The sequence below is a fragment of the Clavelina lepadiformis genome, chromosome 1 (genome assembly GCF_947623445.1).
Source record: "Clavelina lepadiformis chromosome 1, kaClaLepa1.1, whole genome shotgun sequence".
In the NCBI taxonomy this organism is placed as follows: Eukaryota; Metazoa; Chordata; class Ascidiacea; order Aplousobranchia; family Clavelinidae; genus Clavelina; species Clavelina lepadiformis.
Genome location: NC_135240.1, coordinates 7,542,001 through 7,556,236, shown reverse-complemented (window position 1 = coordinate 7,556,236; position 14,236 = coordinate 7,542,001). Strand labels below are relative to the sequence as shown.

Genomic DNA, 14,236 nt, shown 5'->3' with positions numbered 1-14,236 from the left:
AAAGACAAAACTCACTGCGCTTGATGATTTCACATTCGAGTTCCATTCCAGGTTTGGATGGGCGTGAGACTGATTTGATTGCTGTACGTAATCCAGGCCACACGTAGCTTGTAGTGAGTTAGCAAGCAGGAAAGTTGAACACGAGGACTAAATTGTGATAACGTAACGATCTGAAAGACCTCCGTGTGTGACTTCATCGTGTTATAACGTAATCGCAGTTTCGCAGAGCTCCGTAATCATTCCTACCAACGCCTAAGATAATAACACTTAATCAAACGGGTACTACTGCCGGTCTATAAATGCACCGAACCTAGACAACGAATTTCAACAGTTTTTCTCTGGAAAATGCTTATAATTAAATCTAAATTATGATGAATTTATATACATACGCCTTGCTATAATTTTCTAATTGTCACTTAAAACCACTGGAACTATTTCAATTTCCTTAGATTACGTAATGGCAAAGACGGAAAAGTTAATCCATGACATTATGACAATAAAACGGTTTTCTCATATGAGTTCAAAGCATTCGAGCAGTTAGGTGTAAAAACGGCTCCAAGCTGTCTGTGATAGAGTCTATTATTTCCTATCAGACGGCCAGTAATGTAGAGATACGTGCGTGCAACGATTTATTTAATTTCTTTATTGTTATCAGCAAATCTAATTTTGAAAGGTCGTCCAATCGTCAGAAAAAACGAGTTATTTAGGATTTGACCATTTCGTGTCGACGTGAAAATGAAACGACCGGATATTATCAATTGCCAGGGCCGTGCAATTTGTGACGTCACAATAGTGGTTACCCCGTTACAGTGTGACTGGTGAAAACGTGGCCGGGGGAATGTTAAGCTGTAATCAGCGCGTTAAAGTCGCTAGAATAGAGTATGAAAGAGATGTCTTACCCTGTAATTACGTGGTCGGTCTTTCTGTTTACTTTTATGTAACTTTTCCATATATAGTAGCGGCCTTTGCAGACCAGAGGTTGGAATGTTAGTGCGTTATTGACCTACCATTATCACCATTTCCTTTCCGACTGATAAAGCGCACGCTTGGCTGTAATGTCGTAGGCTAAGTATTTGGCATTTGGCAATTCAAGCGAAAAAGCGTGAAAAACTATTTGCTAGCCGCTGCAACTAATCTGTGTTAAACATTTCAGCATTCTAAGCCGTAAACTTTTTGTGTGAGCGGAAGGCTGTACTGCATCCAGATCACCGGTATGATAAAGTAATGGGCTTTTGAGGCTAAAGATAATGTTTTCGAGTCGCATACTTAAAAATCTTGTTAGCATGCTTTAAATATATTATACACAGCTTGTTTAAATATCTTTTCCAATCGAAAAGGATTAAGCTAACATTGAAATTATTATTATGAGTTTATTCCCAAAAATTTACGCACATAGCAACTTGTTCACTATACTTATGTAGCGTGTGATAGAGGTCCTAGCAGATAGAAGTAACTCGTCGTGGGGGGGGGTCTTCGCAAACACAGCTTTTCAAAACACGATTTTAAGAATATCATTTACTTTCCTCGGTTGTACGTGCAACGTTCCTTTGTTCAAACGCTGTTACAGTTTAGGCTCTAGTTGTATCGTTGAAAAGTTTGTGTTGCTGGTAAAAGCCCAGCGGAAAGCTCACTCTACTGGCCCTCATGACACGTTAGCATCGGATTATGGTTCCCCTCGCTCGTCTTTTCATTCAAACTTTTCAAAGTTCTCCCGATCGCGTGTGGTTCAACACCGCTTTGTGTACATCTGCGCATGTTGGCGCGTGTGTGCGCGCACTTGATTGTCATTGTTGCGTAAAAAACCGAGCGACTCGAACGAAAATGATCGTAGGCCTAGAGCGGGTGTTAAACTTTTGTTAAAGCGTCCGTGCTATTACCGTACACATCTTTTCAATAGCTACTCGCAAATATATGTAATCTTTGCCGGAATAGGCCGCAATCTGTATCACGAGAACGCGCGCCTATGGAAGCCATGTTAGGATCGAATCTTTTCAGCGTAAACTTTTACCTACTCTTTTGCAACGGGCAATTTTGTGAGTTATTCCAATTTGCTTTTCCGTTCAAGGCGATGATTTACGCTAAACAGCACTTAGTAGGCACAAAATAGCTATTATAACGTACCTGTTATAAAAACAGAATGTAATCACGAACAGAATTAACCACCAGGCCGTAAATTTTACCTAAACCCGGCATAAAGCGCTTGAGTGGTTATCACGTCTAATTCAAACCATTATTTTGCAACTAGTAGAACTTGGTAGCGACAAAAAAGTTATATTTACGCCAGCGCGTGTTTTGTTGTGGCCTGTTAACGGCAAGTTCATGGACGTCGACCACGTGAGATTTTGAACTGCGAAATCAAGGCTAAAGACACACGTTAGATTGAAGCTGTTTTAAGTCCGTCGGTCCCTGGTGAAAATAGCACCCAGTCGTTACCCTGTAACAACACGGCTTTAGACACTTGGAAAATCCGTTTTAATGAAAAGGCATTAATGATCTGGTTGTGCAAGCCACTTGACTGACTGCGGTTCTTCGCTCTTCAAACGGTTGCAGCCTGTTGAAGCTGGCTGACGTGGTTATTTGCTTTTTCAGTTGTTTCTACGTCTGGTCTAAATATATTGAATGAATCGCGGTTGCGTCATGTTTCTTCAACAAAATTAAAAACCGGATATTGCGGTGTCAATGGCAGGTCGCATACAACGCTAATTCGCGTTATCTTGTTTGGCGACAACGTGCGTTCCCCAGGTCGTGATTGAGTTCCAAACCCAAACCAGGTTATATGGATTTTTCAATGCATTGCACCATCGTACACTGTTTGCTTAATGCTATGTGTTTCCTTTAGATATGGCAAGCGGTGTATGAAGCACATTTTTCAAAATCGTGTGTGGACATTTGTAATTACTTTGTATATCAACAGCTATCATTGTACAAGTGTATTGGGAATTTGATCTCAGAAACGCTGGTAACAGCAGTCTAGTTACCCTGCTAAGTGATCACATTTTTAAGTAGTTGTCTATGTAATTATAAACGACGTGAGATATTAGAGTATTTTTGAGACACCGTTCAAAGCGACCGTCAGATCTAGCGCTGCGTGTTAATAGAGAACTCTCACGAAAACCTTAGTGTAGCATTCCGTGCATGGGCACTTGCTATTTTTTAAAACAGTTTTCGTTGGAATATTATTTATTGGCGTTGATTAAGTTTTCCCGCTACAATTGTGTCGACAACGGTCAATTTAAATCAAAATTATCGGTCGTGCGTAGACCTTATTGTTGCGGACTTAACAAAAGAAAACATTCACTAGTGTTCTAGTATCATTGCTTTGTACTTTGTTTCAAAAATAGGTTATCGTCGTACAGTTCGGTACCACCAGTGCAATTGTTGTGTTGTCCCTAATTAAATTGTCTCTCGTTGGCAACAGGTGTAAATTAAAAAGGTGACAGTGACGAAAAAATTTCCCAGTGTGATATCACACGGTCAGCAAAGATTGTGACGTCATTGGCCGTATTGAAGTGTTAGAATTAAAGCTTCCGCATGTTGTCCGCTGGGGGTGGCTTTCTCGTGAATTTGTCATTATGCATTTAATGAAACTAAAAACGCTCCGTCACCCGACAGTACAGCAACTAAGGCAGATGTAGAGATATACCCTTCACGTTATATGACAGAAATGTTTAGGGTAAGTCATAAACGGTATGTAGAGAACGCAAAAGTTAAGGTATGAGCGCCCTTTACGAATTAAAACAAGCACTATGCAGACCTGCGTAAATACTACGAAATGGTAGGACTTAAACAACCCGCAACCGAAGCGGCAATCAGGCCAAGTATTACCACTCGAAGAAAATTTTTGTATGTGGTTGACCTAAACATCGCGCGCGGGAGGTTGGGGCTATATTTCGTGCAAATAATCCTCGGCCTATTTCCGGAATCGATATTATCGTGTCTCGCTCGAACCAGGACCGTCGTCGTTCCTCCCGCGGTGTCACGTGGTACATCTCGACTTGGGTTTGTAATTATCTGAGAAATTACGATATTTCGATGTTATGCGGTCAACATGAGTGGACGCACAACGTTGAAATCCTATGGGAAAACGATGCAGTAGTTTCAATAATTAATAAATCGGGCGCTATTATGTGGGCGCTACGAGCTAATATTAAATTCTTGATGCGCCGGTAAAAGGTTCCCGTTATACCCAAGAGACATTTTGCATTGTTTGCTGGTGGCCTAATATTAATCAGATAAGAAAAAATACAGCTACAAAATTGCTATCTCGACCGCTAAGTAACAGATCTAACGTCTTTGCTTAATACTAGATAGCGTAGCATGCAATTACATATTTTAAATCCAAGGTTAAGAAATAATCTAAGGAATGTCTTAACGTTAGGCTGGCCTGCTTGTCGCGTATGTGCGTGCGCTCCTTGTGAGCCCGCAGGCGTATTGGCGCGCCGCACACACGCAACCGCGTTCGTACTTTTTTCTTTCTTTTTGCGAGTTGGTTGCACATTTCAGTTTGTTTGTGCATTAAAGACCGGACATCTAGGCGTAGATAGTACAGCGCTTAGCAGAGCTATCTAATATCTCGAAATGCATCAAGCGTTCAGAACTATGTTATCTCCTTGCAAGCCAAATAGCCTTGAACTTGAGATAAGGAGCACGCAAGCCAACATTTTCAAACGATGAGTCATAAAGAAATGTGATATTTCCGAAACAGGTGTCATTGTGGCGTCACAATATCCTGTTACAATCGCATTAGAGAATCTGAGACCTATATATTTATTTCATAGACAGGAAGTAACGTTGTGGCAAGTAGTTTAGCCTAAAGCTAGTCGCAGCTTGTGTATGCAAGACGTGTCTTACGAAATACTTAAATACCGGAACTATTAAAATGTATAGCGGTTATTTAACATCATTATTTTTCTTTTTTTCAGACCTGCATTACGTAACATAAAAGCTCTCTGCATTAGAAGCTGATATATGCTGTGCTATTTGAGTGGTTAGCACCATTTGGAATTTAGACCTTTTGGATTTATTAAATTAAGACTATGATACAACGATAGTCAGCAAACAAGACAAGATGCTTAGACCAAGAACATTATCGGCTGCTGCGAGATCCGACACAACCGCCGTCGACTCTCCCTTGCTGGTATTGTCGAATTCATCTCGTAACCGGGCCGTTGACAACGACTATTTTGAAGCTCCGTCTTCATTTCGCCCCTCCTCAGCTCCGCTTATTACAAGCATCCCTGCTCGGAATCGGGATCCGCCTCGTGAGAATGACCGTCTCGTCGGACGCGAAACCAACCACAGTGCGGAGCGTAGAAGCAGACATCACCCCAGCAAACGCAGAGACGGGGACCGAAACAGATGCCGGAGACATTTAATGCCCTTGCCCGTACCCACATCCGCCCCGGTCGTGTTCCCGTGTTCGGCGTCCCTTCCGTCATCTTTAATCACCAGAAACTCGTCGTCGATTGTTCAAACATCATTGGGGTCTCGGCCTGCCCCCGTTGTACCCCCACGAATTTACCCCCAAACTGTGGGTCACTTACCCCCACGTAGTAGAGGGCTTAGTGAGGATTTGAGCTGCAAACTCCCGCCGCCGCTCGTGAGCGAGGAGGTCGCTTTTCACCCCACAGATTCTTCCGCTCCACCACCGAGACCTCCCCCTCCATCCGCCGAAGTTGCCGCGAGGTTGGGGCTCGTACCACGTGATAATCACGACGATAATGTCGTAGCGACGCTGAGTGTGCGCACTACACAACCACGCAGGATGTCTGCTGAGCCAACCTTAAGTACGACGGTGGTGTCCCAGCCAAGAAGTATGAGTTTTTCGTCGAACAGAGTAACGGACTCTACGTCGAATAAGAAGAGTCTGATCGTTGAACTCAAAAACTCGTCTACAACGACGCAAAGTACAACCAAGAGCGATACGCGGAAGATGTCGACAACCAAGAAGAACGACTCCTCGTTGAAAAAAAACTCAGATTCTGGTTCAATTCTTCACTCTTCATCGAACGATGATCATGACTTGATCGGCCCTGACGGAAACACAAACTCCAAACCGGGCGAACATAACTATCCATGCCCTCGTTGTGGCAAGTGCATGTGCCCCCGGTGCCGTGGCGAGACTACTTCGTCGTCAGCTCCGCCTCGTTGGGCCTGCAATAACCGATGTTTCTATAACGCCGATTCCTGTGTGGAAGCGGCGACATGTCTATGTTGCGTCCGGGGATGTTTTTATCATTGCTCCAACTATGAAGATGACGGTTCATGTACGGATAAACCCTGTTCCTGTCGGGGCTCCAACTGGTGTTGCCGGTGGTCAGCTATCGGTGCCATGTCTCTTGTCTTGCCTTGTTTATTATGTTATCCCGTTGCTAGGGGTTGCCTGAACATGTGCCGCTCGTGCGCCAAGTGTATTAAACCCGGGTGTAGGTGCAAGGAATCCTACAGGTGACGAATGAATCATTTCAGCTGAATTTTGACGCTTTCGAGGTTTCGATTCCCGTCGCCGATCGAGATTATTCAAAATAAATCGTGTTCCCTCCCCAGTATAAAACGGGTCTCTTGTCTCTCATTCAATCGCTTTCAACCATACCTCGTTGTAACTTAAACGTCTCTCTTCTTTGTTATTATTGCATATTTTTTCCTTCCTATATTTACCTCTTTGTTGGAAGTTTGTGAAAAAAAAGTTAATTTCTCATCGATAGTTTAAAGTTTAAACAGACCGAGATCGACTTGATGCCGAACGACGTAAATCTTCTTGTTATTTGGTGTAATGCGAAAACAAACGTACGCTAGTCTGCCAAACTCTCAACTGCCATAAAACTGCTTTTTCATCCCAATTTCTCATTAAACTTTTCGATCGTAGAATATGTTCGAAGCTACAGTTTCATGTTAAGTTATCCAAGTCTTGTGAAGTTCTTTTTATTTATTTATGTAACTTATTGCGCGAATTGTTCCGCGCCACTTAGCGTCTTCTTGGGTTTGTTAACACTTAATTTTTATAATAAACGGTTCGGTTTGAAATCTAAGTTTTTGAGATTTTTGGTTTACATATTGCTACTTCAAGCTAGCAGGCTTTTATTCAGACTCAGACAAACCACAGATTCATTTGATCGTTATATAAAGCGCTTCATTATTTTTAAGAAAGAATTCTATAATTGTCTGCTAGCTTGGTACGTTTCAAGACAACCAAGTCACAATCAAAGTTTTAATTTTTTACTTTTATTTGTTCTGATTTTTGTTTTTTCTTTCATTTGAAGTTTTCAAATTATTAATACCGTTTGTTTCTTTATGATTCTGTACATTTTTTATTCTGAAAATTATTTAAGCTGGCCTTATTTTACCACCAGACGTTGCGTCTTAATTTATAAAAGTCTTCTAAATTGTGACGCAAATGCCTTGTGACGTATATTTACCACGTGACTAAGGTTATTATGACGTAATTGTCCTAACCCATCTCGACAGCCAATGAAAAGGCTCCAGTAGCAAATTATAGACATCTTAGATAGTCGCATTGGACAGAGGTTGTCGCAGTGTTGCCTGCCGCTGAATTCAAGATTTTTCTTTCAAATCCCATCGTTCAGATCTTCAAATCGAGAGCTCTTTCGATATTTCTAAAAATTTAATGCCGGCAACACTGTAGCACCACTATCGACAGTTTAACTTTTATTTCAACTTTTTTTGGCGTTCCTCTCCGTTTTTCCTTTAGCGCATATTCTTTTTATTTGTTGCGTTCATAAAACTTATTATGACGTATATGTTCGGCCATTTGTGGTCCAATACACAACAAAAACTGCTGAAAGAAAAATTTTGCCGTAGTCATATTTTGCAGTTACAGATTGGAAGAGTTCCAATGATGTGCAAGGAAAAGCTCAGCTTTGAAAATGTTCGACAACAGTTAATTATGACCTAGCTAGCTAACACTCGGGGTGGGCACACAGTGCGTAATCTTCGCTATGCAAATACTCGACAAATACACTTTATGAAATGGTGACGTAGTACTTCTTGTATGACGTAGACGATCCAAAACGTTGAGGACACTAGACGAAATGTTGTTAGTAGATGATTGGATTGCAGAACGCAAACAGGTCATTTTGCGAAACAAACCTCAAAACGGGTAAAATTGAAACTGCATTAATAACAACTAAGTAACCGTAAACAGCACTAAAACTGTTAGAGAAACTTTCGAACGCAGCCGGTTTGCTTTCTCTACGACTAACGGAGTCGTATGGCATCGACTTTCGCAAGCAAACGAAGGTTTCAAGTACCCTTGCCAAGTTGTTAGTACCTGTAGCGAGCCAATATTCGCGTGTGGTACATTGAATCAGCTGTCATACAAGTGCTATGCTTTTGAACCCAGAGTAAACTTTCCGTTTGTTTTTGGCTGGTCAACATTTAACAGAATTTGAAAGGTCCTTCGATCAGTTCGGCTAAACAAAGCCATTTCCGGCTCTGAGGAGCGAAGTCGTGTTTTGCACAACTTCGCCCTTCTGTGAATCGTGTAGGTTTGTAAATAAAGACCATGATGTTATAATGCAGGCTAAGTAGTTAAATGCGTAAAGAAGATATTTGATAGTGCTATTGTGTAGGTTTCTAATAACATTTGCTTATCATGCGATTGTAAACTACACTATTTATCTAACGAGAAGCTTTTCCACGCCCGATGATGTATTTGTTTGGACAGAGTTGCGTCCAGATATTTTCAAACAAATAAATGTATTTTTTTCAATTTCGAACCAGCAAGAAAATCAACGTCACTTGACAACAGGCAGGCTGCTTGCGGGTTGCTTTGGAGGAAACCAATTAAAATAAGAAGGCGTTTGCTGAAGTTCAAAAATGTATTTACCGTTATCGACGCTCAGATAAGGTCTCTCGTACACTGGCCGAGTTATTCGGCTTGATCGACGCTGGCAAGTTTGTTTGCGATCAATCACGCTATTTGTGACCCGAGCACCGCGCAAAAGCTTTCCCATGCTATGATTTAATTTTAAAAGGGATATTTATTGCGCGAGCTGACAAAGATGCGAGATTGCTGCTATAATAACGACGCCTGTAAAATGGTTTGTAGCTTCTATTTAGCTACGATTGTTTCCTTGATCGCTTCCGCGCTTAATTTGAACCAGCCGAGCCGCAATCGGAAGCAATCACTTATGACGTCATTCATCGTCTCTTGTGACGTAATGACTACATTGCCTTTTTGATGCCTGCTAGGCAATGCGTTTGTATTGGCGCTAAAATGGTACCTGTTTTTGGCGGAAATCAATAGAAACCGCGTTTTAGGTAAATTACATTGTCAAGCAACGTATCTTTAGTGCACAGTAGCACGTTTTGCTCTTTGGGAACGCTGTAGATGCCGCAGTGACAGAGGTGGTACTCCGACGGCACGTAGGCACGCTTTCCAAGAAAGAGAAAAGGGTTTTACGCCGGGTATGAGGACCCACTGAAATAGCATTTTAAAAATAAAGTGGAAAAGTTCGACAAAGTCTGATTGCCGGTGCTATGCTTATAAGCTAAAGAGATTGTGTTCGAAACACACGCAAAGTACGTCATGAAAGTCCCCACACTGATGCACAGTAACCTGCCTTTGTACTTTCATTAATAACGGCCTCGGTTACATCTGTTTGTCGTAGTTTCTTATATAAGTTTGTTGTACATTCTCCTTCATCGTGTTGCTTTAAACATCAGTGACTTAAAGTTAGACTTAAGTCAGACGGGGAGTGTGATTTAGTATACAGCGCACATGCATAAAAAGTAAAACCCGTATTCCAATATAAAATAGGCAACATGCAAATGAGTAATTTGAAGAAATAAAACATAATATTTTGATTATGAGTCAATGATCGTCCATCACAAAACAACAACGTCTTCGTAAATTTGGGTTGAAAATTGTCACGTGAGTTCGCATACCAAGGGACGAGCCACACCTTGAGAAGACGACTTGACTTTGCCAGTACTATATGCCGAGGCTGCAGAGCAAAATTTTTCTTGTTGATATTCAATTAGGTTTGGCGGAGTGTGGCGGCAAGGTCACATTAGTTGACAGTTCTTGGGAATTCCGATTATTTTCGCGGTTGGCTCAACAGAAAGTGCGGAAATGACACAGTAATTTGCAGCCAGCCTGAAATTCCACATTTTCTCTTTGTTTTTGCAGCTGCATTCTTTTCTCTGCCTTTCTTAATCTTTGACTGTGATTTTGTCCACTTGGAGTAAACTCAGTTAATAATTAATACGTCACAAAAGAGATTTATTGTTATCAAATAAAGCTCAGAGATGCAGGCAACCTAACAAATGCTAGATCGATTTTGGTAAAGTTAGCGTTTTTGTGTAGATCTAAATGAAGTCAAGTGTTTTATGGATTATTGGGAAAGAGACAAATGGAAAAAATTCTCGATAACCTGGTGCCATCTTCGAAAAATGCACCCGCTCACTCGGACATGTCTTAAAAATTTGAGTTCACAGCGTGTGAGGTGCCATAATCTTAAACTTTTGCCACGTCGTGCTTATTCGATAGTTAAGTATTCATGATGTAACTTAATCGTTTGCCGTTACTGTGTCAAGCAATGGGGCAGCCTTGGCAGGTTAAAAATGCAAAGCTCTATACATGAGCAAGCCTCCATTCCTGAATGAATCAGCCTTTCAAGGCAGGAAACGCTTAAATGACTATCTCCGGTTTAACAAGCACTTAGCGCTTCGCCCGCTGACCACGTGTGTACTTTATAATGATTTACTGTTACGCTTGAATAAACAGGGGTGTGTGCGCGCGATATGCTGTTTGGCGGGCTACCTCTAAGTGAAGGTTATCGTTGAGAATATGTATGTACTGTATACCAAGAAAACGAAAAGTGGTTTACAACCGAGCTTTGCTCGTTACTGTCAAGCTGAGACCGCACTGCAGGTTCTCAAGCTGCCGATTTGCACTCTACTGCCCAGATCCAAGGTAATGCTATACATGGTGTTTTAGTTGATAACCGCATACCCTTTTACTCGGAGATGTGAGACCAGTGAATGTAGTACTGGGGTACGTCATGTTCGTAAATCGACTGTTAGGTTCCATTTTATAGGCTTACTTTTTGAGTTGTGTGTGAATTGTACAGGAACCACAGTTTGGCCACTTTTTCAAAGACACAGTTCCTGGTCTTAATCTGCGTAACAATAGTTACAGTGTTAGCTCATAAGTGTCATTGCGGTAAACAGTGAGTCATCTACGAGAAGTAACATTATACTGGGAAGCGGATGGGGTTTATAGGCCTGTAACACTTACCCCATTTCGGGCCACCCTACTGGGCTAAATGTAATGCACACTTCAAATAGTTTTTGTCAGCAAAGTAAACTTTGACGAATGTACTTAGCTATTTCCAATAACTTGGTACTAATGGCCTCATTTTGGAATAAGACTAGTTGATGACGTCCACTGTAGTCTAATTAGTGTACCATTGCATTCTGGTCGTTTCGTCTTGATGACCAATCGAAAAAGGCGTGGTTGTTCTAAATCGCAAACGTTTCTATAACCTTGCTCTGGAATCAGTGGAATGTGGGCTTCGGTAATCATCGGGAAATCTTATAGTGCGCCCATATCTCAGTTTATAAAGTCTACGTAACTACGCTAAGGGCGTTTCTCGATCAAATAATAGGCTACTTGACAGATATTGAGGCCATTATTAAATATTCAAGGCCCATTGCTAGAGATATCTTTCGCAAAAGGTTGTATTTGGACGAGTGCCCGAAGCTGCACACACGCACGCCTGTGGGGAGCCAGTATTCTTGTTAAGTGTAGATTATACTATGTGTTGTGGTTTATCTCATGAAAGTCTATCAATGCTATTAAATGTTTAATTAATCTTAAGTGTTTCTGACGTGGAAGCCGGATTTACAAGTAACAATTACGACAAAAACATCGTTGAAAAAACGCGTTTAGCTGCCACGGGTCCGCCTTGGATTCCAATGGTTGGAAGCCATCCCAACAAATAATTCATCGCGATTTGAAATATTAAATGTATAACGCCCACCCGTGTGACTGCTTTTTATGTGGTACGCCAACTAAAGAGCGGACGTCAGGTATTTGTCATCCGTAGAATTCTTTGCGTGCTGTAATCAGCGAGACATTGACGACAGCTCTACCATGTCATTATTTTATTATTCGAAACCTTTACTGGTAAATACCCAGTCAATGTCGGTGTATATACACAAGTCCCATATAAGTTATTTGCTGTGATTATCTGCAACGTTATAGAAATAGAGATGCATATTCTTTGAACAATGCTCGAGCAAAAAATTACGGTCACGTTTTTTGGTTGATTAAAAGTAACTTTCCGTTTGGCAGAATTACACCATTGTTAAAAAAACTAATGTCCGGTAAATCACGTTTCAGTACACTTTTAGCGCAAGCCATCATCTGGCCCGGACGGAACATGACAACATGCGTCACATCGTATCACTTACTTGTCCTCACAAGCGGTCTTTAAAATAATTATTTTATTATTTGTGTGTTAAATAAAAGGTTTGATTCGCAGTTTAAGGTATGCGGTTATCTTAATACCTGCATGAAGCAGGGAAGAATTTTAATAGGACACTGCACTGTACTATTATTTTCGTTTAAACGAACCTCGTCGTCTCTATATTGTTTGCATCTTTGCAATTAATTTTCTTGAAAACGACACGAAATTCGTCGTGTCAGTCTGTGAATGTCATTTTGCATATTTTTCGCTCCTTTTATAGGAATATTTTGGCCTTTTCGGTTACAAAACGCATTCCCGTCTGTTGTTGACACTTCACTGTCATTGTAATCCGGCCTTGTCACAGCAGCCTCCCGTAATCTGGAAAAAATCTATTTTTGTCCGGAAAAAGGGAACCCAGATGCGCTAGCGAAGCCTCCGGCTTAATTAATGCTGCGGATGTGGTGGAAATAGCTTCGTAAATTATTCAAAGCACTCAGAGATCAAACATTTGGAACCTGCATATTCAGTTTGATGCTCGTCCAATTCCGATATTTGGTGAACATTCGCCAATTTTGTGCAATGTAAAGAACATTTTGCTTATAACTTATGCCCTGGTTACGAAAAGTGGAACAAAAACCGCATCCGTCATGCAAAAAAATGTCAAGTTTTAATGTTACTCAGGATATCCTGTGTGTTTCAAAAAGGTAACGCGACGGTCACCGATGGGTGTTAATCTTTAAAGCACATATCCGTTACAAAACCTGTATATTTCAATAATCTGCTTAAACTTAGTACGCAGCACACTAATCCTCCATTATTTGGTTTAATGCCTAACAACAGGCAAATGTCACCAATCTTGTTTTATAGTAGTCTGAGCGGAAACAAACGATTAGAACGATAGTAAGATGACAATCAATATTTTAATATTTATAAAAAGAACTTTCATAGTCTTTTATTGCGGTTAAACTTCGCATTACTTTTAAAGGCAATTTCTCCAAATCAGTTCAAGTCAATTCCCATTGACCAACCACGTAAATGCACTCATATCCAACAACATCACAGATGCAAGTATTAGCGAAAAAGGGTTAATTGTCATTATCTTCTTTGTAAACTATTTTACCTAGTGAAAGCACCTTATGTTAATTTGCTCCACGAAATGGTTTTATATGATAATTAATTAATCTTTATCCTCGACCTGAGGACTTTGCACGACTTAAACGCGGCCATGATTTCTCGTTGCTCGAGCCCCGGTTACTGAACTATAGCCTTTGAGCAAGTACCGAACAACACACATTTTTTTTGCTCGAGCGCCAGTTACAATTTGTTTTTTTGTTTTATTGCCCAAATTCGGAACTATTCATCAAGGCCACTGAACAAGAGCAAGGGTTGTTCATGCTTTGCTCAAGAGTCAAGAGCATTACAATAATAGCGCCACCGGGTATTGAACACGGTCCGCAATATTGCGAGTTCTGCGTCGGAATCACCCCCTACGGAGCCGAACAAGGTGGTTACGGGAGCAAATTCATAAATGTTGAAACAAAACAACTTACATACAGTTACCAGTTAACTGTAGTTCACTTAACTGTATGCTAGATAGACGAGCTAATTCTTATTGCGAAAATACTGTATTGAGGCCGTTTGGACTTACTCCGCTGATGGTTGTTGTTCTGTTGTTGGTGTAAAAACGCATCCCCGTCCCACGCCCGTACCATTGAAAATGAGACAACTAGCAAGATTCAAGCTCGGTTTAAAATGTTTAAACTAAAAATGGACGAAGCTTTTAAACAAAGGCAAATCGATAA

At 41.0% G+C, this 14,236-nt stretch overlaps 1 protein-coding gene across 1 annotated transcript in view; it reads left to right on the top strand.

The window, feature by feature from the left end:
* Positions 1 to 7,823, top strand: part of LOC143457438 (uncharacterized) — a 28,725-nt gene extending 20,902 nt beyond the window's left edge. Inside the window, exon 2 of the mRNA XM_076955241.1 lies at positions 4,923 to 7,823. Within this exon, the coding sequence (XP_076811356.1) occupies positions 5,069 to 6,451 (1,383 nt within the window). The 5' untranslated portion in view covers positions 4,923 to 5,068 and the 3' untranslated portion in view covers positions 6,452 to 7,823. The remainder of the gene's footprint in view (positions 1 to 4,922) is intronic.
* Positions 7,824 to 14,236: the final 6,413 nt, after the last annotated feature.